Genomic DNA, 27,516 nt, shown 5'->3' with positions numbered 1-27,516 from the left:
CTTATTTGCAAAGATGAAGTGGTAACACTTTAGAATACTAGTATTTCAGTTAATATTCATTAACGAACATGAACAAACAATGAACAATACATTTATTACATTTATTACTGTATTTATTCATCTTTGTTCATGTTAGTTAATGAAAATACAGTTTCAAAATACAATTCAGAGTGCATTAACTAATGTTAACAAGCACAACTTTTTATTTAAATAATGCATTAGTAAATGTTGAAATTAACATCAACTAAGATTAATAAATGCTGTAGAAGGATTGTTCTTGCTTAGATCATATTAACTAAAGTAGTTAACTAATATTAACTAATGGACCGTTATTCAAAAGTGTTACCGATTAAGTTTATCATCACTTGATTATAAGGAGTTCATTGCTTTTCATAAAACTGTGAACTGATTCTATGTATTCTTTTTTCTTCCCTTTTAGCCATTTGCAAACAGTACAAGGACAGCCTTAAGGAAAGCTGAGGAAAGCTGTTCTCTGCATTTCCAAGAGACAAGACTATACCTCCCAAGACTAATGTTGTGTTTGTACTAAACCCATAGCAGCCCTGAATGAATCGACAGAATGACCCAGCTCATATTCTAATACTATAGACTGCAATTAAAAAGCTTTGCACAGGCTGTTTAATGCTGATAATGTACTGCGTGTGTCTTTACACAAAAACTACATGATGTAAATAGCCTAGAAATGAAAAACACAGGAACTCATAGTGAGTCCAGCTGCAATATCATGATAAACTCATTGTGATGCTGTTATAATGATTATTAATTTTGATTATTAGGCTATAAAGTTTTTTGAGGGGACCATCTCATATTCTGGTCTGTGATAAACATAATTATACTTTGAGATTTTTTTGTGCTGTTAACATACATGGAAAAATAAACCACTGTTTCAAAATGTGAGTGTTCGGAGCGGCTTCGCAGATCATTTGAGTCAGTTCGGGAGTTCGGAGCGGGATCGCGAATCATTTGAGTCAGTTCGGGAGTTCGGCGCTTCTTTTACTGTCTATGGTTGGGCGCGGGTTCGCGAATCATTTGAGTCAGTTTGGGGATCGCAAATCATTTGATTCAGTTCGGGAGTTCGGAGCGGGTTCGGGAATCATTTGAGTCAGTTCGGGAGTTCAAAGCGGGTTCGCGAATCATTTGAGTCAGTTCGGGAGTTTGGAGCGGGATCGCGAATCATTTGAGTCAGTTTGGGAGTTCGGAGAGGGATCGCGAATCATTTGAGTCAGTTTGAGAGTTCGGAGAGGGATCGCGAATCATTTGAGTCAGTTTGGGAGTTCGGAGAGGGATCGCGAATCATTTGAGTCAGTTTGGGAGTTCGGAGCGGGTTCGCGAATCATTTGAGTCAGTTTGGGGATCGCAAATCATTTGAATCAGTTCGGGAGTTCGGAGCGGGATCGCGAATCAGGAAAGATTTGCGCTTGTAAATTTTCAAATTGCTGCCAACTGGGGTGGCAGCAGGGGTGGCAAGGCTTTCTTTTAGGGTGATCCGCCCCTGCCCCCACCAACATTTCTGAATAGACTGCAAGATCCCTAAGGTTACTTTACTCTGAAAAACAAAAAAACTAAAACAGTAAAGATCTCAGAAGGTGCTGTAGGACGGGAATAACAAACTTTAAATACTTCTTGCATCATTTTCTTTTGACAATGGTCTTATTATACAACAAACTCTGTCGAATATTATACAGAGACATCATAATAATTAATTGCACATGAAGGTGGCTTCATTTTTGGGAGACACCTCCTCCATGCCTCTTACATGCACGTGATCTTACATATTACTCATCTCTGGTGGGTGTAGATTACAGACATTCACTCAGTTTGTCACCTAATAATGGCTCCTCAGTACGCCCCCAGCCTCCGCTCAAGGCTTCCTCTTGTGGCCTTCCTGCTGGAAACAATCTTTATCCTACTGTTTGTCTTTTTTGTAAAAATAGAGCAGCATGAGCTGATTGACAGAGAGTCTGACAGTAAGCTTTTCATCAGTTCATATGCAGGTTAGTAAGTCTGATTTACATTAAGGCTGTGTTATGAATTTTTGAAGGGTTCAGGCTTGCATTCACTTTTAAACTTGTGGTTATTTATGAACAGCATTAAATCACATTACCTTTTGTTAACCTGCTATGTTCAGCTGATATGTCAAAACTGTATATTTCCTAAAATATGTTTTAAAATGCATTTGCTTAAGTATATTTTCTACCAATATACAATTATATTTTAAAATATATTTAAAAAATATAAATTTTTATTTAAAAAAAAGCCTCCATAGGTTTAATGTATGTAATATACATTTACATTTATTATTATATTTCATTTGAAGAAGTTGTCTATTGCACGTGTGAACATATCACATAAAATCAGCAAGGAACATACTTAAAAAACCACAAAAACAATTACAATTACACAAAAAAAAAAAAAAAGTAATTATAAATCTAGTAGGCAATCGCATCCACATGCATTTACCTTAAAAGTAGGCTACCGTAAGATTGGAATTGCATTTTGAAATATATTTTGCTTGTATGTATATTGAAACTAAATATATTATACATTTCAAAAATTTATTTAATTGAGCTTCACTGTCTAGGACCTATTTAAAATATATTTTGGCCAGAAAAAAAAAATCCATATATAAAGGAGTCATACCCAAAATAAATAATAATTTGACCTTCGTTTGTTTGTAAATGTGGGCCATGTTGCCGTTGGGGTGTGGAGCCACAACATCTCTGGTTTTGGATGATAAGAAGTATTTCTCTACCACAAGCAGTATTAAATTCTGACTACCATTTAGCCAAATGTTTAAAGTTTATATATATATATATATTTTAGAAACGTATACATTGGCAATAATGGAAATGCATTGCTTTCAACAGAATTCCAAGATACTCATGTGATGATATTCATGGGGTTTGGATTTCTGGCCACGTTCCTTTTACGATATGGTTTCAGTGGATCAGGGTTTAACATGCTGTTGGCAGCCATGGCCATCCAGTGGGCCGTCTTGATGAATGGCTTTCTGCTGCCACAACGACACCACAGAAAGGAGATCCACATCAGTATGAAGAGGTGCATACATTACAGCTCTTAGCAGATGATAGGATCCATTGGTGATCAAGTGATGGAATGCTAAATTTCTCCAAATATGTTCCCATGAAGAAATTAATTTAAGATGGCCTGAGGTTAAGTGCAAATTTGCCTAATTGAAATTTTTTGTGAACAATTACTTTGAGATGTTTTACAGCCTCAGACTTGATCAAATGCTGTCTGTGCTCCTCTTGCAGCGTGATTGAGGCGGAGCTTTGTGCAGCGTCTGCTCTGGTTGCCATGGGAGCAGTCCATGGGAAGACCAATCCTGTCCAGCTCTTACTAATGGCTCTGGTCGAGGTCACAGGATTCGTGGTCAATCAGTGGATCCTGCGAACTCTGTTCCTTGTAAGAGAAGTATTACTTTCCCAGATAAAAATTATAATTGCTATCCTTATATATATATATATATATATATATATATATATATATATATATATATATATACATATAATTGTTATAAAAAAATTAAAAAAATTTTATTTTTTTCTTTTGTGCAAGAAAATGATAAAAATACTCAGATATAAAAAAAAAATTAATTTCCCATATCTTCATCTCAAGGTACATTGCAAGCCAATTTCGGTAAAAAAGTTTAAAATAAAAACTGATATATTTAGACGGGCAAATTCAGATGGTAGAAACATTTCTGGACAAACAGCTTTCCAGTCTTTGAATTTTTTTTTTAAATTGCGAAACACTGAAAAATTTATAATTATAATGTGAAACTTTTGAAAATATAATTGACAAAAATAGTTGAATTAAATAATACTTACAATAATCTGAATACTTACAAGCCATTCCACCTAGGATTGTGCATGCTGTTTTATTCAGACAGACTGTATTTTCATACTGTACTGAAGCAGAGCTCATGTGTCAGGCAGATCCAGTGTACAGCATCATGCTGCTGCATGTCTTCGGGGCTCTGTTTGGTGTGATGGTGTCATGGGTGCTGCACAGAGAGGGGATCGAACCGGTGCACGAGAAAGAGAAAACTGACCGTAAGACTGGCTTACTGGCAATGTTTGGTGAGTACAGTCACCAGTTAACTATCTATCAAACTCAGAAAATAACCTCTATACTCTAAACCAGTTTCTTGGTTTCAGTCCATAGCCATAATGGCACATCAGATAATTTACAGAGAACAAATTCCAGTGAGCTTTAAACATAGTTGAATGTTTAATAGCACGTTATTTTATACATTTATAATATACGTTATTTACTGGTTTAACTCACTTACTATACAGCTAAAAAATTCCTAGAGATTATTAATTACAGATTATTTAATGTTTGTGCTTATAATGATTGAGTTTCATAACTGTTACAGTAAATGTGAGCACATTACTTAATGAATCAATGTTTTGAATGCTTAAAGAAATAATTAATTGACTAGGGCACTCATTTCTGAATAAATAAGCGTTTTACACCAATCATTTGAATGAAAGATTCAATTATTCACTCATAAATACAGTAACTTCTCATGTTTTTTACTTAATCAGTTTTAGAAACGATTGTGAACAGTGATTCTGTTATAAAGACTGACTGATATTTTTGTTCCTGAATGAATCCGCTTCTTTCACCAATTCAGTTACAGTATCTTGATTGGTTGTTTTCTTGTTTAGTTGCTAAATGAATTAGCGTTTTTAACAAACTGGTTCAATGATTGAGTGAATTACTCAAAAACACAGTCATTGATCGCTTCCTACTAGAGTATAGTTGTAATCTGCAGAAAATTACCTGAACAAATCCCTGTGTGGAACAAACAGTGATATCATCACTCTTGAATTGATTCAGTTCTCTTGAACCCAATCAGATCGAGAACTAAAGTGTAATTATTTGATGTCTATATTGTAATTCAATTATGCACATCCTCCCTTTCTTTCTTCCTCAAAGGAACGCTGTTCCTGTGGATGTTCTGGCCCAGTTTTAACTCAGCACTGGTGAGAGATCTCAAACTGAAGCTTACTGTCATCTATGGGACGTATCTGTCGCTGGCTGTCAGTGTTGTCATGGCAATGTCTGTCTCTATGCTCACTAGCGCCAAAGGAAAGATGAACATGGTGAGCAGCTAGCTCCCAGTAGAAAACAATTATAATATTGTATCACGAAATGTTTCACATCATAAAAGTAAAATGGGTTGTCAACAGCATTTCATGTTCACTTAGTTGGGATCCAGGAATGCTGACCAGATTTATCGATAATTCATTGTAAATGATGATATGAGTAACATGTCTGACTGGTGTTTGCTGCACTTCCTCTACACAGGTTCACGTCCAGAGCTCCGCCCTGTCCGGTGGCGTTGCCATTGGAGTTGCCATGACAGCAGTCCACATGCCGTGGATTGCCATGACGATCGGCTTCTGTGCCGCTCTCTTATCAGCTTTGGGATTCCGCTACATGAAGGTAAAGTCATATCAGTCACAAAAGTCTTATTCAATTTATTTATTTTTTTACTGTGCAGTCAAACTGAGAACAAGTAATAGTTGTAATATGTGATGAAGGAGGAGCAAGAAAGTGTAATGTTTATCTTGTTTGAGTCAGGGTTATTAACGTTAACCTATACTTAAAACAGAAAAAAAAAATCCTTAGCAGAAATATCTTTTCAATACTTGAAAAGCAATAATATAAAATGATTGAAATAGAATTTCTAGAATAAAAATTCCAGCTAATCGCAAGTGTAACATTTATAATTTTTAAGTTGTGGTTTAATGAACTAAAATAATAAATATAAACTAAAATTACATATAAAAATGCAAATAAAAGTAACTTAAAAACTATATAGACAGTTAAACAAAACTAAAACTAAAATGACTAAAGCATACAACAAAACTGCTAAAACTTAAAATTAAAGCAAAACCAGAAAATATAAAAAAAAATAAAAATAAATAAATAATGAATGATCTGCTTGTTTTAAAATCATCCCAGTCTACTGACATTTATGACATGCCCTTCAAACATTAGTGCACATGATAACTTTTGTTAACTCTACAAGTAAATCCAATTCAGCAGCTAATTACTCTTTGACAGTGATGCCAAATATTTAGAGCTACTGCAAAACAGTTCAAAGACATCATTCTAAAGATGACTGTGTGCTTGTTTCTTGGGTGCATAAGGTCTATATCAAACACTTGTTTGGGTGTCAAGATTTTCTGGTGGATCCACATGGCAAGTTTAAATGTTTTGAAAAACATAAAAAATTAGTGTTTCATAATGAAACCTCTATAAAGACCAGGCTTAAAGGAAAAGCCACAACACTTAAAATGCCTCTAGCAGAGGGTCTTTCTTTACCAATACACCTGGCTAGCTAGGATTTCAAGAGAAAATCAAAACCCAAGAGGCCAAAGGAAAAAGCCTTTCTCCCTCTGTCTCCAATAAAAATAAACCACACTGTTAAAGTATAGCTTCTCAATTTCGGGACTCATTCAATTATCACAATCATGCTGTCACACAATATTTTCACCAATATTTCCAATAAAAGCTTAAAAACGGAGAGCTTTTTAAAGACTCTGAGTAATGCATATCACCTGATTGGACTAATTAGCTCAAACCCCATCAGTAAGCTCATTTCAAAAAGAACCAAACAAGAGAAAGTAAACCCATATTGCTTAAATGACTGGAACACTTGAGCTGACAATAATAATGTTTTATGCTTTAGTTAAAAGATTTAAATCATAACTGTTCTCGCACTTTTGGATGTGTAAACTGGATATTACATTAACCGTCAGGAATGATTTTCTGTTTTTACTTTCTTCCAGAACCACATGCTACTTGCTTTTGAGTGTCATGACACCTGCAGCGTACTCAACGTGCATGCCGTTCCGGGAATTCTGGGATGGTTTGCACTTTTATTTCTACGGCTGGCCAGTGACGAAAGCACAGTGTAAAATGTTTTCACTTTTATTCAAACCTGTGACATGTATCCATAAAATGTCATTAAAGGAAAACTTTACCTCTAAAAAAGAAAATTTGCTCACCCTCGGGCCATCCAGGGTGTACAGTAGATGAGTTTGTTTCTTCATGGGAACAGATTTGGAGAAATTTAGCATTCTATCTCTTGGATCCTCTGCAGTGAATGGGTGCCATCAGAATGAGAGTCCAAACAGCTGATAAAGACACCGCAATAATCCACAAGTAATCCAGCCCATCAGTTAATGTCTTGTGATGTGAAAAGCTGTGTGTTTGTAAGAAACAAATCCATCAAGACGTTTTGTAAATTAAAACAGTTGGTTCCAGCTAAAATACGAAATCCATAATCCATAATTTAGCTTTCTCCAGTGAAAAAGTTGTCTCTTCTCAATCAAGAGAGAAATATGCACAGATACAAGTGGAAACAGTTGAAAACCATACTAGAGGAATTTTGATGTGAGAGGACAACAAAGGATGGACTTTTTCATTCATAGAAGGTTTATAAAGGATTGTGGATTTGTATTTTTACAAGAAACAAATGTTGAAACTTAAAACACCTTTAAGATGGATTTGTTTCTTACAAACACACAACTTTCCATTTCACAAGACATTAATTGATAGACTGGAGTCATGTTTGGACTCTCATTCTGACGGCACCCATTCATGACAGAGGAAGTGATGTAATTCTACATTTCTTCAAATGTGTTCTGATGAAGAAACAAACTCATCTTCTTCTTGAAAGGCCTGAGGATGAGTATTTTGTTAGCAAATGTTCAGTTTTGGGTGAACTTTCCCTTTAATGTTGACTGTGTTGTATCTGTGTTCTCAGAGTGGTGCAGTTCGCTGTGTATCATATCTGTGTTCTCCTCATAACGGTGTGCATGAGTCTGGTGATGGGCACAGCTACAGGTCCAACAACACCACTGATACAGTCACACTAAAGATCAGTAGAATAGATATGTTTCTTTTGCTTTTTATTGTGTTATGAATATATGAGCAAAAGACCAGCAAAATATCTTACACTGCAAAAAAAAAAGGGCATAGGGCATTTATTCAGCATAGGCTGGTTTTAACTGTTTTCTGGTGCATATATTGATATGTATTTGCTCTGTGACAGGCAATTTGATTTGACTATTTTTTTAAACGCTTGTGTGACCAATTATTTTTGTGTTTTAGTTCAATGAGGCAAACTAAACATACAACTACAATTAACATTTGCAGGACTTTTCCTGAAGTGGAGTATCTGGAGACCCCAGCAGGACAGGAAGTGCTTTGATGACCAGGCATTCTGGGAGGTGAAGGGTTTTGTTCATTTGCACTTAACACCAGTCCTTGCATTTATCTTTTATCATTTAAAATGACATTAAATCTAATTAAAAATGAAAAGTATATTTACATACTAATTATGTATTTGTTTCTCTTGTAGTTTCCAAATTTGGCTGTAAAAAAATGAAGAACTTATGGACAAAGATATAAGAGGACTTCAGATATGCATGAATGCAGTTAGCACAAAATATATCTGTGTGTGTGTGTGTATGTGTGTGTGTTTGAGAGACATTGTAAAGTAAACCATTTAAAATTTCCTTGAATGGAAAGCATTGTGCTTTTTTAAGAGACAAATCGTACAAAACACCACCAAAGAAATTTCCAAGCCCCAGGACGTTAAAGCAAGAAAAATGGAAGTTTGTTTCAGGCTGACAATGACAAACTGATACACTAATGCAATATATAAAAATAACCTTCTGGTGCACAGTACACTGACTATAGTCCACTCTAGTCATGATTTCCCTTCCAAATGAACAAAACACTGGCTCTGTACATATTCACAATAGTTTTATTAATTTAAACCCACAGTTGGATGAAGGCCAGCTACTTTTTGTCAGAGAGACATGGATTACATTAAAATGTTACATTCTTTATTATGTAGAAATCACAGAATCTCTAATTTGTTAGTTGACAGACTCAGATCTCACCTTATTCTCCCATAACCACTGAAATAATAAGAAATTGTGCTTTTTAAAAACATTAAGATTTCTATAGAAAATTTTTGTAATTTGCCCAAACATACACAGAGAGTGAATTTAAAGCTCCAGAACGCAAAATATATAACCAGGCTTCCCACAGGCAAGAACGAGAAGAGAAATATGCTGTTTGGTTTTACTAGTTGCACAGAAATTGTTTTTGCTCAGCTCCAAAAAAAAAAAAAAAAAAAAACACTGCTTTTGCTCAGTGCAATCCATGTAAAATAATTGTAAAAAAAAAAAAAAAAAAAGAAAAAACAAAGTGGGAACCCAAAAAACATAATGTATAAAAATCTTCCAAAAGTGCTTGTTGTAGTGACGTCAGCTGACTAAAGGTTGAGGAGCAATTATAAAGGAGTGTGCTCTCAAATCTGCACACTGCAGAAAAAAAAGTCAAGATATTATGAATGAAAGTGTTCTGAAAGATATAAATAAAGAAAAGACTTTTATTCAAATGATGACATTGAAAGTAGAAACACAGTGAAGCTGTACTTATTTTGGTTATTAAAGGTTCTGCTCAAAAACTGCTGTTGCAAAATATCATGCAACTATATTTTGTGAATCAATAATGTTTAACATTTCGAAAATGTTTTTCTGAAGGCTGAAGACATATTGGTTGTAATTCCATTGTATACAAGTCATTTTTACTATAGACGCAGTATGAAGTCTAAATGTGTCCATTCTGACTGCAGAGTCTGGATTTGATTCACATTTCTCTCGCTGTGGGCGCCCACTGTGGCCACACAGGAAACAAGACAAAGAAAGGAAAAAGGAATATATTTAAGAACGGGAGGCAGCTGAGGAGTTGGAAAAGAAATGAGAAAGAACTGTAGAGTGCAAATAAGCAGCAATAAGTACAGAGGAATTGTGTGTTGATGGACTGTGGGATTTGATCGAAGAAAATGGATCTTTACTGCCAGAGGTCCTCAGTTCGGCCAAACTTAAACACCAGACCACTGCGGGCGAGAAGGAGAATCCAAATTAGAACTAAAAATATCATTTAAAAAAAATAAAATAAATCTCACTTTGCCAAGTAATTTATTATAAATTGCATGAATACTCAAAATCTCAGACCACTACTGCAGGTAAATACAGACTGGACAATAACTTTTTATTCATGATATATCCAAAATTATTAATAATTAATCAATTCCTATGATTATTATTCCTATTTAAAGTCACAATTATTGGGACTTTTAATACATAAGCATTTTTATGATTATTTAAAATCTTATCATTGGAAGTGGTTTAATAGCATCAATAGCAAAAAAAAATAGTCTTTCATTCCCCATTAATTTCAATATGAATTAGATCAAATTGCCCATTAAAAAAAAAAAAGAAAAAAAGAACAAAAAACCTTATTCAGCAAGGATGCATTACATTTATTAAAAGTGACAGAAGAGACATTTATAATTTAATTTATAGTTCAATTGATTTAATTATAGGTACAAAAAAATATTTAAAACGAATTGTGTTCTTTTGTACTTTCGAAAAATAATAATAAAAAAAAAAAAATGTATTTTTGTCTTAACAAAAACATTACGGTTTTTACTGTATTTCCAAACTTACCCAAAGAAGATGAATGCATTTTGGAAGAAAACTGCAATACCAGGATACACGGACAGATCCTTTTTTTCTTTTCATCCATAATAAAGACAAAAAAAGACACTCAGCAGATGAATACTGATAGAAACATGAATGATATTTTTCTATAAAAGGCTAAATCAATCTTATTCACTCACCAGTCACAACAAAACCACCGAACAGAATCCACATAGATGCGATGAGAGACCCGAACGCCAACATGAACCCGATGAAGAGCCAAACTCTGGCACCTACACAAAAACACACATTTAATGCTGTCTCTTATAAAAAAGGAGGCATGTTTTGACTGCAGCACGTACCTGTCTGTCCCAAGCAGCCCTCGCTGTAGCTGTCCCCCCTCACCTGGCCGTTTGACACCGCATTGATCCTGCATTCAAACCAGTCTTATTTCAGCATCAGAGACTCTACTGTACACTGTACCCATAATGCTCTGAATAGGGCTAACTTCAATTAAACAAATTAGTTCAATCCAATTCCCTTTTATGAGTATTTAGAATTTTCTTTTTCATTCAAGTTCATGAAACTGACAAATCTGAGTTTAATGAACTTGTTTCTTTAAATTTAGACAAACTTCATTTTTAACTTGGTTGGGTTTTCTATTTTCCAGTACACTTTGGCAATTGAAAGAGAGAGTCTTGCTATGCTAATTTAGAAGAGTTTCTGTAATTCTGGGTTTCTCATTGTAATGAGTAGAGCACAAGCTTTGATTTCAGAACAGAATTATGTTAAATATACAATTTTTCCTTACTCATTCAGCAATGACCAATCAGCAAGTTAACATTTAATGAATTAGCAAACTAGGTTTCCAAAAGTAAAAATATTTACATTGAGATTACATGATCGTTCTAAGTTAGATGTATGAATTAGCTTACTTGAATATTTCAAGTTAGGAGCACTTAAGATTTATGGGCACACAAATAAAAATCTGCCTCTTCTGCTTACTTAAATTCTGAAATGCATTAACTTAAACATTTTCAATATAAATTAAATAAAGAATTGAAAAAAAAAATAAGTTTTGACAAGTTGTGTAGTTTTTATTAATATTTTTTAGTAATAACTTTTTTTTTTGCAATTTTGTTGATGTGCTTTTGCCATTTTTATTCGGATTTGTTTTTTTTTTCTTTCACAAAATATATCTAATACAATTTTAATTAGTATTTGATTATAGTTTGAGTTATTTTATTACATTATTAAAACTAAATGAAAATGATAAATGTTGCGCAGTGGATAAGACACGTGACTTTGGTGTGAGAGACTCAGCTTAATGAATAAATGTAAATGTAAACTATAATAACCCTGATTAAAATCCACAAACAGTGAAACTCCACGGCTGGTTTAATAATGGTGTCATTGTGACTCCCTGCACAACCCTGTAGTTAAATCAGTGATTAACAACAGGAAACAATATCTGGGACAGATCAAATGATATCACAGAGTCTGTCTGGCTGGACTCAACAGGAAGCGCCAGCGGGAATGGAGAATCTCTGCAAGTGTAACTCACATGAGGAAGGCTATAGTCGCTATAACCCCACAGGTGTGATATGCGTGGTGGAACTCTTCCTCTTTAGGGTACATTATCGCCGCATCGATGATGATCCACCAGCCTGTGAAAAACTGCACATGTGTACAGTGTGAGAACAAAGATCATTAGTTCAGAAATCACTGGATATTTTAAAAACAAAAGATTTATTGGCGCACCAGAACTCCAGCTGCGATGGAGGCGATGGTATTTCTCTTCTCTCCCCAGTCCACATTACACTCACAATCGCCACATCTGATCCCGTCCAGAAACCCTGACATCCTTCTGATCTGATCTGACCCTTCAGAGAGGTTTCGTTTGAGATGTTCTGCTGGTTGTCCTAATAAAGAAACATATTCATATTGTATATTGAACAGGACTACTGAGCTTATGCTTTTTATCTAAAAAGAACAGCAATAGATAAAAGCTTTAGTGTAGTTATATATATATATATATATATATATATATATATATATATATATATATATATATATATATATATAAGCAGCAATAATGTTACAAAACATTATTTAGAGGGAAATAAATTCAACCGTTTCTGCACAAGAGCGGCGCAGCATCAATGGCTGCGCACACGCAGGGCACACATGATCATCCTGAACCAAACACTAATAACAAACAAAAGGATTTCCATCTGTCTTTTTTTGCGACTGATATCTAAATATTAACCTAAGTGAGCTTTACCATAATAGTTCAAAACCACGTTTCCGGTCAATATGGGGCGAAAACGTCGAGCGTTACTGCTGTAAACATGTTTGATCTGTCCGGCTGATTTCTAACCCAAATTTGCCACATCACTGTTTCTATAAAGCATGGCGGATACATAAAAGCACAATAACGGAGAATACCTATTGAATGATCACTAGGAATCGTGCTTTACAGCACAGTGATTTCTTACCTGCACTTTTCTTGAGTTTTTCTCTTGATTCGCAGTAAGTGGAGAGACACTCCGCAGTCTTCTTTTACTGTCTATGAGTCTTCCGTCTCAAACAGTGGCTCCGAGTCGCGCATGCGCAGGGCGCCTCTTAACCAGAATCTGCACTCACTGAAGGTTTAGCACATCAATATATTAACAAAACGTCTGATAAAATTACGGGAGAAGAGAAATTGGTTTACGAAGAAGAAACAAAGTACATCAAAACAAAGCATATTAGACCGTGAAATGTCTCAATCTTGCACACGGAAACAAATATCTTGCTATATCTTTTATCAAAGTGAGATGAACATAAAAGCTTCTGTATAGGATCTATACTGTATTTTGTTATACCTAGAAACCATTTTAAAACATTGAAAAACTGAACTCCTAAAACTCATGCTTTCAAATATTTTCTTGGTGCTTGCATTACTATTTTTCATACTTGTTGAGCCCTAAATATTAAACCTGGCCACATAGCTTGTATTGCACTGCTTGATTAATGAAATGCTAATATTTTTCTATTCTATCAGACTTTCTCAGATGTTCATGTAAAACAAAAAAAATCTCCCATAATTGTGAATTGTCACTTAATTTTCAGAATAATTTTTTGTATGTGTCTAGTTTAACTATCCCTTAATAAATATGGAAAGATAAGAATTTCAGTGTAACCACCCACAACACCATAGCATCACAGTAACATCCTCGGGTCTGTTCATAAATTATTTAACGCTCTAGTTGTCCTAAAGCCCTGCCATATGCCATTTTAAATATGATCTGAGAGATCGGAATCATGTAATTAATGTAACTTTCACATATACAAGACCTTTAAGCTTTGTAATCTCCTTTAAAGGTGTCTCAGTTATTTCAGAAATGACTAAAATGAGTATTAAGTATGCAGCACTGTATTCTCTTGCAGTTTGAAGCACTCAAACACTTACACATGGTTTTTTAAATCTTACAAACATTTTATTTTTCAATTGTCTGAATTTAATGATAGGGTTACATCCTAATAAAATCAGCACAATATCTGATATGTTGCCCACATCACTATTTTGCACCTGATAAGCCTTGTACAGAAGGTGGTCCACAAACAGAAATAACACAAGCTGAACTCAATTCAAAATCATAAGAACATAAAAACTACCATGCAATGATTATCTGGTCACCCTAACTGAAATGTAAAGAAAGTGGTGTAAAGAACATGTGTGAAAGCCTAAAAAGTTTATTATATATATATTGATTATAAGCAATAGAATGGAGCAATGTCATTTACATTTTTTTTTTAAAGTGAAAAATAACTGCTGAAGACTACATTATGTGAAACCACGTTTTGTTCTTATGTGATATTTTCTGAGTGGTGTTTTCCTTAAAGCATTCCAAGCAGTTTAAGAGCAACAGAGATGGAAAGCAGAATGACTCCAAACAGCCCGATGTATCCGTACGCACCACGCATCCTTTTAGCAGGATCTAAAACAGACAAACAGCACTGGAGATGAAGGCTAAAGCCTAAATACATTGAAAAGTATATTTTTGTATCATCCAAAAGGTTCACAAAAACACTTATACAAAAACAATTTTCTTGTGATTAAAATTAAATGCATTTTATTATGAGGTTCCATTTGAGCCAAAATTATGTCGACATGCTGTCGGTCTATGCTGTGTGTCATCTTAAGTTACTCCTGTCATCTGTCGTTTGACTGTATCGCCTTGCGTGTCAATGCTGCATGTGTCATGACTATGTGTTTTTTCATTCTGTCGTTGCTATGCGTAATTTCCCTGTCATTACAATGTGTCGTCTTCCATGTTTATGCTATACGTCGTTTCCCTCTCTTTTGTATATTTTTTGTAAAATGGTAAGTTCTGTTTTATTCATATACTGTACACTTAGAATTTTTTTTTTCATATTTCTTACTGTCCTCTGTTTTTATTCTTTAAGTGAGTGTTGTAGCCTAGCCTACTTTATAGCAAAGATTAATCAGAGTCAAATTCCTTGTTTGTTTACTCAAACCTGGCCAATAAAGCCGATTCTGGTGTCGTTTCTATGTACTTATGTTTTAAGGAAAAAGAGTGACAACCCTGTCACCTGACTACGTTCCTTCAATCTTCAATCATGTTCCATCCCCGGAGAAGAGAAAAAGAATAATAAGGTGACTCAAACAGTAAGAAATATAAAAAAAATACTATTAAGTGTAGAGTATAAAAATATAATAGAACTTAACCATTTTGCAAAAAATATACAAAAGAGAGGGAAACGACGCATAGTAACGACGCATAGCATAGACATGGAAGATGACACATAGTAACAACAGATGCAAATGACACATAGCAACGACAGAATGAAAAAACACAGTCATGATGACACATGCAGCATTGACACGCAAGACGACAGTCATATTTTATGCTCCAGCAGCATTCAGTTTTATTTTTGAGTTAACAGTACTTTGAAAATATGTAAAGGCACATTACATGTACATTGTCTTGAAAGCATACAATATAATCCACAATCACAAGTGTCTTTTTTTTTATCCATATTTAAATGCAATGTTTTTCATATTTTAAAGACTTACCGCCACTGTAGTAACCCCAGGCATAAGAGAACCTGCTAGTAACCCAGATAACTCCTAACACAGAGGCAGCGATCTGATATGGGAGATAAAAATGCCAGATAAACAATGATGATTTGGCAGAAATGGTGTACATATGAGAGAAGGAGAGCACATGAAAAGAGAATGAATTCACATTTTTTAACAGAGATTTACAGAACACTTGTTTCAAAGAAACTTTCCTCTGCCCTAGCCATGATTAAGCTCAACTGTTTTGATCAAAGCATGAAGGGTTTGTTTAATATTAACCATTGTAAGGTTTGAACAAACAACATTACTGTCACTAGCCCAGCACTTTAGTGTGATAAATGCTTTTGTCACATTTCTAAATATATAAGAAACTTCTAGTGGCCACTAAATATGATGGAAGATGGCACAAATTAAAGTATGCTTATGCACAGGTATATAAGGAAGGGTGGGGCAGATTTTAAGAACTGGTTCCATTTCAATTGCCTATTTTCATATTAAACTGAATTTTGAAATGGAACAGCAGGAAGAAGACTTTGCTGAAATGCAATAAACTCACAAACTCAAATCTTTCTATAAAACATGATTCATTAAGACCAACTTTTTGACCACAGTGTCTGAGATGAGAGCAGTGACATGAGTTTCTTTGAAGTGTCTTGCAATTTTTAATTGATACTCACAGGATACTCTAATGCAGCAATAGTCTGGAACACCAGCCACTGTGGATACACTTCCAGTGTGTTCTGATGAGCTCTCTGAATGCAGTTGAACACTTGCTCCTTATCACTGTACATGGTGGGATACTACACACAAAACATAAGAGCAGAAAAAATACATTGAATCAAAGCATGTGCTATTAATCATGCATTGGTCACAAATAAGAAATCAAAGTTTACTATGCATCAGTATAATTTCAGGCAATGCAACAAGCTTTATCGTACCTTAACTCCATACTTCTTTCGTGCACCACCAACTTGTAACCCGAGATAAGACAACATGACAAAACTATACAAATACGTAAAAATTGCATAGCCAAAGTTGGCCGGTAGCAGGCTTTCGATCGCCATGTTTTGGATGTAGCGTTCAGGATTCGTTTTCTGTCTCAAGCACGAGATGGTCTTCTTTTATTTGAAGGTGAAAATGCACAATCATGCAGCTCAAGCACGGTAGTTATTTGTGTTAAAGGCGAGTTCTTACAGGGGACCCTTCTTCCTTCTTCTTCTTCTTCTTTTTTAAATTGGCGGTTGGCAAACAACTTTTAAGTGTGCATTACCGCCACCTTCTGAAATGGAGTGTGGATCCTAATAGCCTTCACTCACTACTCTTTAAATAAAGAAATACATAAATACATAAAAATATAAATCCAAAAAAATAAAAAATAAAATACATAAATATATAATATCTAATAAAAATATTAATTTTAATACCTTTATATTAATTTTAATTTTAATATTTTAAGACAACTAAATTCATATCTTCCTAATGAGCCCTGTTTTATTCAAATAATCAAATATTGCACTATACCCCACATGCCCTGAATTCAGTTGTAAAATTTCATTCATTTCAAATCTAATTTTTTCTTTACTTAACCTTTCTTTCAGCCTCAACCTTTCCTCCTTATACCTATCACAATTAATAATTACATGTTCTATGGTTTCACTAATATTACAGACCTCACACATCCCACTTTCATGTTTCCCTATTATTTTAAGCGTACTATTTAAACCAGTATGTCCAAATCTCATTCTCGATATAATGTCCTCTTCTTTTTTATTCCTATTATTTTCTCTCATTCCTCCTACCTTCTTCTGGATATTGTAGTACATTCTCGCTTTTGTTTCCATATTCCACTTTTCCTGCCACTTCTTCCTCATTTCTTCTTTGATTATACTTTTAACCTCCGCCTTACTATAATTTATTACCATATCTATCTCTGTTTTTTTGGTTGCATTTTTTGCATATTTGTCTGCCAACTCATTTCCGTCTACCCCTATATGAGCTGGAATCCATATGAATTTTACTATTACTCCTACTCTTTTAATTCTGTAAACAGTTTGGGCTATTTCCAACATAATGTCCTGCCTCACGTCCGATTGCATGTTCTTAAAACTATTTAATGCACTGCTTGAATCTGATCCAATCAACACTTTCCTTGCTTTACTATTTTCTACCCACTCAAGTGCTAAGAGAATGGCCAACATTTCTCCTGTAAACACTGACAATTTATCATTTATTCTCTTGTTTAACATAACATTTAATTCTGGTATAATAAACGCAGCTCCTACTCGATTATCATCTGTTTTTGATGCATCTGTATATATCTTAATAAACATAGAATACTTCTCCCCTAGGTATCTACTAACTTGACTCCTGTCAATACTACTCTGTTTTTTAAACTCTAAAAGGTGCATATCTACCTCTAATTCCCCTAATAGCCAAGGAGGAACATTGGATAAAGGCACAATGGGGCTTATCGTCATATCTCCTATCCCTATCTCATTGACTGCATCACCTATTACCCAACCAAAGCTCTCACTCAATCGTCTTTCTTTTTCTTGACAAGGTTGTAACACCTTCTGAGTCGGATGACTTTCTTTATGCCCTTTTAGATTTGCCCAATACGTTAATGCTATCTGATTTCTTCTAATATCCAAAGGCATCTCATTCATCTCTACTTGTAATGCTGCTACTGGAGTTGTTTTAAAAGCACCACAACAGAGTCTCAACGCCTGACTTTGAATCACATCCAACCTTTTTAATAATGTTCTTGATGCAGACTGGTAAATTGTACATCCATAATCAATAACTGACCTAATTAAACCAATATATACTGCTTTCAATGAAGTCCTACTTGCTCCCCACTCTCTACCTCTCAGACATCTTACTACATTTAGTATTCTTTTACATTTTTTAACAACATTCTCAATATGTATTTTCCATTTTAGCGTTTTGTCAAACCATATCCCGAGATATTTAAAACATTCCACTTTCTCTAGATTTTTGTCATAAAGTTTAAGTTGAATCTTTTCTTGATTTTTCCTTTGTGAAAAACATACTACTTTGGTCTTTGCTACAGAAAACCTAAAACCCCATTCCCTTCCCCAACACTCTACTCTTCCAATTGCCTCTTGCATCTTCCTCACTATATATTCTACATTTCTTCCCTTTTTCCACATAACTCCGTCATCTGCAAATAAAGAAACACTTATAGATCTATCCACTCTACTGAACACTTCATTTATCATAATTGAGAACAAAACTGGACTAACTATACTCCCTTGAGGAGTTCCATTTTCCACTAAATACTTTGTACTCAATTCTTTCCCTATTCTTACTGCGATCCACCTATCCGTTAAAAAGTTTTTGATCCAACTATACATTCTCCCTCTTATCCCTAACTGAAAAATCTTAATCATTAATCCTTGTTTCCACAACATATCGTATGCCTTTTCTACATCAAAAAATACAGATACTATACTTTCTTTATTAATTTGGGCTTTTCTAATTTCACTCTCTAAACATATAGCTGGATCTATTGTGCTTCGTCCCTTTCTAAATCCACTCTGGTAATCCTTTATTAGTTCCTTTGTCTCCAAATAATACTTTAATCTTTCATTTATCATTTTTTCCATAATTTTCCCCACCTGTGATGTCAGAGCAATCGGTCTATAACTATCTGCCAAACTCGGATCCTTACCTGGTTTACATATGGGGACAATAACTGATTCTTTCCACTGTTTTGGTAAACAACCCACTTCCCAAACCTTATTATACAACTTTAGTAACATTTCTTTACTTTCATAACTTAACTTTTTAATCATACAATAACTTATTTGGTCATTCCCTGGCGTTGTATTTCCCAACTTTTTTAAGACATTATTCAATTCACCCATTGTAAACATCACATTTATGGTACTTTCATTGTCCCCATCATCCTGTCTTACTTTGACACTATCTCTTATTGTATTCTCCCTCTGTATCTTTTCCTCATTACTCAAATTACCATTACTATGTATTTTAACAAATGTCCTCGCAAGTAACTCTGCTTTACCTTTGCTCTCTACTATTATTTCCTCTCCATCTTTCATTATAGGATAAACATACTCTCTTTTATTTCCTGACATTCTCTTAATCATACCCCATACCCTATCTAATGGTGTGCTTCTTCCTAGAGATTCACAATACTTCCCCCAGAAGTTTTTCTTAACTCTCTTTATTGTCTTCCTTACTACAGCCTGTTTCCTCTTATATTCAATTAAATTCTGAAAGTTATGTGTTCTTTTCAGGATTTTAAATGTCTTATTTCTTTCTTTAATTACCTTTGTGCATTCTTCCGTCCACCACGGAACTATTTTCTTTCTTTTACTTCCTCCTCTTTTTGGTATCGACTCTTTTGCTGCAACTAAAATACTACTACTTATTTCTTCATTCAAATCTTCAATTCCTTGATTAATACTAACCTCCTTTAATTTTCCTTCGGACAATATTCTAAACTTGTTCCAATCCGCTTCTTCAAATTTCCACCTGCTTACTCTCTCTTCCATTTGCATTTCCTTTTCTATTCCAATTTCTGTAAATATAGGGTAATGATCACTCCCTATAGTGCTTTCCTTATTTACTTCCCAACTACTTAACCCTACCAAAGTCTGGGACACCAACATAAGATCTATTGCAGTTTCTGTACCCTTATTTAAATGTATCCTTGTACCAGATCCATCATTTAGACATACTAATTCCTTTTCATCCATTATCTCTTCTAAAATTTCTCCATTCAAATCTTCTTTTTCACCCCATACCTTACTATGTGAGTTAAAATCCCCACACCAAATAATTTTCCCTCTCCACTCCTCCAGTATTAATTCTAGTTGAACTCTCTCTAGTTTTTTACATGGGTTATAGAAGTTAATCACTTTAATTTTTTCTTCCTTGTTCCATATTTCTATAACTATTACCTCTAATTCTTGTATTGTTTTTAACCTCCTATATACTATACCCTCTTTAATGAATATTGCACACCCTCCCCCAATTCCATTTCTTCTATCTTCACGTATGGTATTATAACCTTTAATAATGAAATCCAGATTAGGTTTAAGCCATGTTTACTGAATGCATATGATTTCCGGTTTCTTCCTTAATTTATCAATATATCCCTTAAACTCATATCCATTTGCTAACAAACTTCTTGCATTCCATTGGACTACCAACATTAAGTTATGCTTTGAGAAGCTGTATCTGCGTTCCCTTCTCCCTGGTTAAGGTCAGCGTGTATCTTTTCCCATGACAAATCTTTCATGTTAAGGAACTTAGCTGCTGCCTTGACTATGATTTTAATTTTCTCTGTTTTTGTTTTTACTTGTTCTGAGCAATTTATGACATATGCTAAGAACAGCACTATCCTATCCATTACTATTCCTGTGTTTTCCTGCCCTGACCTCGTTCCTTCTTTAGTCATATCAATTTCTTCTATTCCTCTTTCCTTATTACATATTTTCACAGCTTCTGCATATGTTATTTTCTGATTTGATTTTACTTTTTGAACCTCTACTGCCTTTTTCCGGACTTCACATCCCCCGTACGCTGCAGTATGGTTTCCTCCACAGTTACAACACTTTATAGTAACATTACTCCCACATTCTCCATATGCATGATCTCCTCCACATCTTCCACATCTCTGTTTCCCTTTACATACATGTGCAGTATGTCCATACCGCTGACATTTGTAACATCTTAAAGGAGGAGGTATATATTCTCTAACGTTAAAGCTCATATATCCTACCATCACTTTCATAGGAAGCACCTCATCTTTAAACTGTAGCAGTACAGATTCACTATCAGTTTTTTCTCCATTTCTGAAAGCCTGCATTCGAGTGATTTCTGTGATCATTCCTCCTTTAATAACTTTTCTTAGTTCTTCCAGATTCTCTTCTATGGGGATTCCTGTTATCACTCCCTTAGTTCCTCTTTTCTCACCAATTATTCTTTTCTCCACTATTTCTTTTTTACATAGTGTTTGCAATTTCATAGTTTTATTTTTCTGCTCAGCATTTTTGCATTTCACCAATAGACTCCCATCACGTAACACCTTCGCCATTTCTATTTCCCCAATCGCTTTCTTCAATCCAGTTGTCAGAGTGATTGGGCTAACTGATGAAATTTCATTCCCCACTTTAAATTTAAGAATGATCTTAAATTCATCCATCATAATCTTTTTCCTCCCCTCTCGATTCTCTTCCTCCTCTTCTAACGCTCTTTTATTTGTCATCGGACTACTCCTATACTCTTTTCTCCCTCCTCCTTTCCTACTCGTACTCTTTTCCCAACCCATCTGCATATCTTCATCTTCAGAAACTCCACTATAATTTGCCATTTTGATCCAGTCACAAATCAGATTATGCCATGAACCCGCTACAAAAACAAACTATAGAAACGTATTGAAACAGAAAATACTTTGAAACAAAAACTTTCCTCTTCAACACTGTTCACCGCCGCCCGCAAACTGCCACCGTGGCCGGAAGTCGAAGCTCCGTTAGCCCGCGTCCCTACAGGGGACCCGGATAAAATCTCGCGATAAAAAGCGAGAGACTGTTTGACTACTTAGGGACGGGGTTTATTACAAAACACGACACACATATATAACAATATGTAAACGTGAAGTAAATATGGGACTAGTGAGTATTTCCAGTTAAGCCAGTCTCCAGCGTGTAATGTCGATTTTTATTATTTTTTATTATTATTCTAATTTAAAAAAATATTAAATTATTAAAAACATAATGTGTAAAAAATAAAACAAATCATGTCTATCAAACCATAGATATGTATACATATCAAAACACTGAAGTTTCTAGAAAACCCCTCCCTTACCCACACACACACACATGACGTCACAGGCATTCGGGTGAAAACAACAAGCTTGGCACCGCAGCCATTTTACTTCACCGCGAGATAGAAATCGAAGACGTTGGCTTCTCAGAAAGACGTTTTGTTTCATGAAAGTGTCCTCAATTTGGACTTTGTTTTTGGAATAAGCACACACTTATTTAGCAGTTGTTGAATTTCAAATAGTTTACCTTTTGAATACGCTCGCTCAAAGAGTAACGTTCCGCGTGATAAAGAGCCATCTCATAGTTGGACCAAGACCCTTTTGACGGTAAGTTACAGTTAAATGTTGTTTATAGCTAATATTTAATGTTATATATCCAATGTTGTTTAAGGTAAACACGTTTAATTTGTTATATATCTACAAACTTTGCTGAATTAGCAATAGTAACACATTTAATCAGCTAACGTTATACTAATAATAGTAAATACTGGAAGGCGAACAACATGTCCAAATATGATTATTAATATATGGATGGTGATATTTGAATTATGTTGTAGTGAGGTAATGATAATGGTCGTTAATTATTATAGTGTTTCTCGCGGAATGTTCTAGATTCGAGACTGTTGTGTAATTTGATTGACAGGTGGGGCGGGGCCTGTGTTACACAACTGACCTTCCTTCAGTTCCAGCACTTTCTCCTTTGTCTTTCATTACTGCCAGGTTTATTGTTGTTGTAAAGTCCATGTTTATTTTGAAAGTTCTCATTATGATTTGAGTAACAAACTAAATCTTTAACCAATAAATTAATAATCTTGTTTTTAAAATGAAAACAATTTCCGTTGATGCCAACATACTCATACTCAACTGTCACCTGGCGCCTCAGTGGGCCCATACGTTTACTTCAATCAATTACAATTAAATCCTAATCTAATCATGACAAACTATATATTTTTGGAAAGGTCCAAGACTCCTAAATAGATATTTTATTTTATCTTTTTTGTAAAAAATTATGTAGGAAAAGTAATAAATTAATTTATGGCAAGAGTACACCACACCTGATTGATCTACTTGTTAGTTCATAAGCAATGTCGGATGCTTTATGTTTGTAGGTTTGATCATGAAGGAGGAGGCCAGCCCTGGATGTCTCGGTGAGGGTGTGAAGCTCATCTTTGATCAGAAGGCTGGGTCCGGTCGCAGCTCCTCTCGTTCTCACAGCAGCAGCAGTGACGGCTCGTACTCCAGCAGCAGAGGAAGCCGCTCCTCCCGCAGGTCACCGAGCTCTTCACGGAGCTCATCCTCTGACAGTGGCTCTTCCTCACGCTCTCGTTCACGTTCCCGCTCTCGTCCACGCTGCTCGGGCCGCTCACGCTGCCGTCACAGACACCATTCTCCTCCTCGCCGCTACCGGGCTCGCTCCCGCTCATACAGTCCTTCTCCTGAGCGTTCCTCCCACCGCAGACGCTACCATCGCCGCAGCCGCTCTCCATCCCCCTACAGCTACTCTAGACGCTACAGGCGCTCTCCGTCCCGATCCCGCTCTCGCAGTCGCTCTCCAGTCCACTGGAGGGGAAGCAGGTTCGTGGGGAGGTACAGATGCCGTTTCTCCCGCTCACCCATGAGCTCCAGAGATTACAGAAGCCGGTCTCGCAGCCGTGAACGCTCTGCGGTCCGCCTCAGCCTTGAGGGTAAGATCAGCTTTGCTTTAATTATTGTATATTCTAAATGGAAGACAAAAGAAGGGTTGAAAGATTTTAAGTTCTTTTTTTCCTATAAAGCAGTTCATGGTGACCACAGCTATTAAAAACCTAAATTTCAGTGTGTTCCTTACACCAAAAGGTATCATTAAGCTTTAGAAGACTTTGAGTACACTGCATGAGTAGTAAAGATGACTTGATGCTTTATTTCTGTCTTTATTTCGTCTTTTTTTTTTTTTTTTTTTTTTATGCAAAAAATACCAGCAACATATTTTTTTTTATTCCTTACTAGGTTTTATGCTTGTCAGTTAAAAAAAACCCTCTTCTTTCTCTTTAGGTTTTTTATGCTTGTAAGTAAAAAATAAAATAAATTATATGCACAATTCGTAAAAATAATATTTGTCAAAGTACAAAAAAAGAGAACATTTTGAATTTGATTAAAAAGCATGTAAATGTATTCAAATATAAAAAAGGTATATAATAATATAAAAAAGATATATAATATTTAGTAATGGTAATAGTAAAGAGATTTATAGTGTATTTGCAAGACAGAAATGCAGATTCATGATTTTTATTTTTAGCAGTGTAGTCAGTTGTTGGGTGACTAGTGGATAATGCTGACTGTGGAGGTAAATGATAGAAGTTTAATCTCTGTCTTAATCTTCCACAGAGAAGAAATATCTGTTGAATGTCGCCAAAGCAAATGCGGCCAGGATTTTGGGAGTGCAGAACTTAGAGCTGCCAGCTAGCCTGAAGGAGCTGGAGGAGGAGGAGAAGAGAAGATCTTCATCAGATAAAGAGGAAAGGGTACCACAGAAGACCTCAGCACAGGTGAGCCTCACACATGACTACAGATTTGTTACTAACACACACCCAGTGTATTCAGACATCTCTAATGTTGCATGAACGTCCTGAGTGGTTGACCGTATTCTGATTTGTACTTCAAGTTATATCTGTGATCTCGGGACGTTGACTAACCCATTGAAACGGGTTTATTTAAAATGTGATTGCGTGCTGTACTTACCCAACCTGGGTGACCATGTAATCTGTCTCCTCAGACATGAATGATTTTACCTGATGGATTTAATGGAATGATGAACAGCACTTGTCCGGATTAGGTAATGGTACATGTTAAAGAGTATGTACTACTGTGGTGTGTGTGTGTGTGTGTGTGAGAGAGAATAATCATGTACATGGCTATTATTCCACACTGTATTTAGGAGCGGCATTTAGCTTCAATTGCTCTGTTTTCTTGTATCATTTCTGTTCCTGTAGAACTGAAACTCCTCCACCCTTTGGACAAAAAGGGAGAGAGGGGGGAGGTCACATGACTTGAATGACACCAGCTTTAAGTCTTATGTGCACAACTGCAAAGGTTAAGTAATTGTGTACAATGTCAGCGGTAGCCTTGTCGAACAAAAACAGACCACATGCATTAGTCTGATTCATCTCACAACACTTTCAGCATCACACAACAACACATGCAGAAAGTTTGGGGTCAGTATTTGAATTTATTTTTAAAGAAATCATTACTTTCAGCAAGGACATATTGAATTTATCAAAAGGGACAGTAAAGACATTTATTACATTGAAAAATGCAGTTCTTTTTAACTTTCTATTCAAATTATCTTGAGAAAATTGATCATAGTTTCCACAAAAATATTATGCAACAGTCTGAACACTGATAATAAATGTTTGTTGAGCAGCAAATCAGTATATTAGAATGATTTCTGAAGGATCATGTGACACTGAAAACTGGAGTAATGATGCTGAAAATTCAGATTTGCATCACAGCAGTAAATTAAATGTATAATATATTCTAGTAGAAAACAGTTAAGTCGTAATATTTCAAAGTATTACTGTTTTTGATAAAAATAAATGCCAAACACATAAAACAAACAAATAAAAATCGTACCAACCCCAAACTTTTGAATGGTACTCTTTACAGCTGTTAGAACTACAAGAAATGACTTGTTTGCTGATCGTTGAACTGGGTTGCGTTGTCATTTACCAGAGTTTTCATCTGTTCAGCGTGTTTGAAGACCAGAGAGAGCTCGCTCTGCGGTGACGGATGGGGTTTGGAAAAATATACCGTACTGTCTCATCAATTTCTAATTTGGGCTTTGTTCATACAAGCAGCAAAAATCCTAATTATTATTTTTTTATTTATCTTGTTTCCTTTCCATTTTCTCTTTTGCCATTTCAGAGCTGTTTAAATAATTTAAAGTTAATTGGGACTTTATTTCAAAATTCAGAATTTATGAAGACTTTCCTCACAAAAATAAAAGATGTAAACTTGGAAATGCATTTGAATACCTTATTTTATTCAATGTTTTCTTATTCGGACTCCTATGATTTAGATTCATATGAAGTGTGAACAAGTAAACTAAACTAATTCACACACTGCATATGCATGAATTTGTAAATGGCGATACCTCAGTTGTGTTTAAAGTGACAGACAGTCTCAAATCGATTACTTTTTTTAGTTAATAAATTGGAATTGGGTGCCATGTGAACAAAGCCTTTGTGTACAGATTTTATTTATGCTTGTTAAAATTGTTTTTTGTACTATTAAATAAGTGAATGGGTAAAACCCAAATGGTGTTTTTGATGTCAGACTGATTTGACTGCAGCACTGGCGTTGCACATGTCATAGTCCCTCAGTTAGATTCTTTTGCATGACTTACACACCGAACTGAGGGTGTCCTCACTTAGAAATGAAAATCATGTGTTACTGAAGTTAGGGTTTACATTGGACTGCTATTTCATTAGACTTTTCCCCTTTTCTCTGTCTTTAGGTAAACATTGTTGCCAATGATGATGTCAATGCAGAGACTTCTTCAACATCACCCAACAGAAAGCCAATTACCTTCAATATCAACGTAAGTTCATGAGACCTTACTCGAATATGATGACTGTTAAAGTATACTGGAATATTAAAATTGATCTTAACTCTTTATACTGACAGAATACCATTGCCAAACCATCAAACAGCCCAACGCTCCATGACAGTAAGGTAACATCAAGAGCTGACAGTGTAGCAGACAGGAAGCCATATGGACAGTGGGTCCCCATCAGCAGATCCTCTTCTAAGAAATAATTAACACTGAGGTTCAACAGTGATGTAAAAAGACTGTTTATAGTGTAAATAGTTTGTGTAGATTTCACTTGGGTGGTGGGGGGGATGGGGGGGTGGGTTAGGGAACATCTGAATTCATCATGAACGTTTTCTTCCAGATATAAAGTGGGTTTTGTGGAAGAAGGCAAGAGGATGTCAAACAGGTGGGAAATATTGTGTACTTGTGTTTTTGTGCTGTACAGTGAATGTTTCTGAATAAAAATGCAAAAACA

At 35.2% G+C, this 27,516-nt stretch overlaps 4 protein-coding genes across 10 annotated transcripts; 2 read left to right on the top strand and 2 right to left on the bottom strand.

The window, feature by feature from the left end:
• Positions 1-1,818: 1,818 nt before the first annotated feature.
• Positions 1,819-8,762, top strand: LOC113092962 (ammonium transporter Rh type A-like). The gene is made up of 10 exons (XM_026258767.1): positions 1,819-2,015; positions 2,889-3,081; positions 3,297-3,447; positions 3,977-4,124; positions 4,990-5,156; positions 5,362-5,499; positions 6,852-6,976; positions 7,832-7,911; positions 8,224-8,297; positions 8,429-8,762. Exons 1-10 carry the CDS (start codon positions 1,853-1,855, stop codon positions 8,453-8,455), a joined length of 1,266 nt encoding a protein of 421 aa, XP_026114552.1. The 5' UTR covers positions 1,819-1,852; the 3' UTR covers positions 8,456-8,762.
• A 687-nt stretch (positions 8,763-9,449) lies between these two features.
• On the bottom strand, positions 9,450-13,336 carry LOC113092964 (transmembrane protein 50A). The gene is made up of 7 exons (XM_026258769.1): positions 13,064-13,336; positions 12,327-12,487; positions 12,130-12,242; positions 10,928-10,995; positions 10,766-10,858; positions 10,593-10,659; positions 9,450-9,979 (listed from the first exon to the last, which is right to left on the bottom strand). Exons 2-7 carry the CDS (start codon positions 12,426-12,428, stop codon positions 9,934-9,936), a joined length of 489 nt encoding a protein of 162 aa, XP_026114554.1. The 5' UTR covers positions 12,429-12,487; positions 13,064-13,336; the 3' UTR covers positions 9,450-9,933.
• A 689-nt stretch (positions 13,337-14,025) lies between these two features.
• LOC113092965 (microsomal glutathione S-transferase 3-like) lies at positions 14,026-16,850 on the bottom strand. Its single transcript, XM_026258770.1, has 4 exons — positions 16,593-16,850; positions 16,332-16,454; positions 15,649-15,721; positions 14,026-14,548 (listed from the first exon to the last, which is right to left on the bottom strand). The coding sequence occupies exons 1-4, from the start codon at positions 16,716-16,718 to the stop codon at positions 14,448-14,450; spliced, it is 423 nt and encodes a 140-aa protein (XP_026114555.1). The 5' UTR covers positions 16,719-16,850; the 3' UTR covers positions 14,026-14,447.
• A 5,673-nt stretch (positions 16,851-22,523) lies between these two features.
• LOC113092963 (arginine/serine-rich protein 1-like) lies at positions 22,524-27,516 on the top strand. 7 transcript variants are annotated; one of them, XR_003287669.1, is made up of 7 exons: positions 22,524-22,798; positions 23,581-24,156; positions 24,836-25,283; positions 25,441-25,540; positions 26,180-26,258; positions 26,964-27,047; positions 27,134-27,296. XR_003287669.1 is itself a non-coding variant. In XM_026258768.1 (5 exons), exons 2-5 carry the CDS (start codon positions 23,589-23,591, stop codon positions 27,263-27,265), a joined length of 945 nt encoding a protein of 314 aa, XP_026114553.1. In that variant the 5' UTR covers positions 22,526-22,798; positions 23,581-23,588; the 3' UTR covers positions 27,266-27,516. The 7 variants fall into 7 exon arrangements, 1 of the variants encoding a protein (XP_026114553.1); XR_003287671.1 differs by lacking the exons at positions 26,964-27,047; positions 27,134-27,296 and having other exon boundaries at positions 22,525-22,798; positions 24,836-24,996; positions 25,224-25,283; positions 26,180-26,470; XR_003287668.1 differs by lacking the exons at positions 26,964-27,047; positions 27,134-27,296 and having other exon boundaries at positions 26,180-26,470.

Source organism: Carassius auratus, unplaced genomic scaffold (assembly GCF_003368295.1).
Source record: "Carassius auratus strain Wakin unplaced genomic scaffold, ASM336829v1 scaf_tig00214790, whole genome shotgun sequence".
Lineage (NCBI taxonomy): Eukaryota > Metazoa > Chordata > Actinopteri > Cypriniformes > Cyprinidae > Carassius > Carassius auratus.
This window is presented reverse-complemented; position numbering and strand designations above follow the sequence as displayed.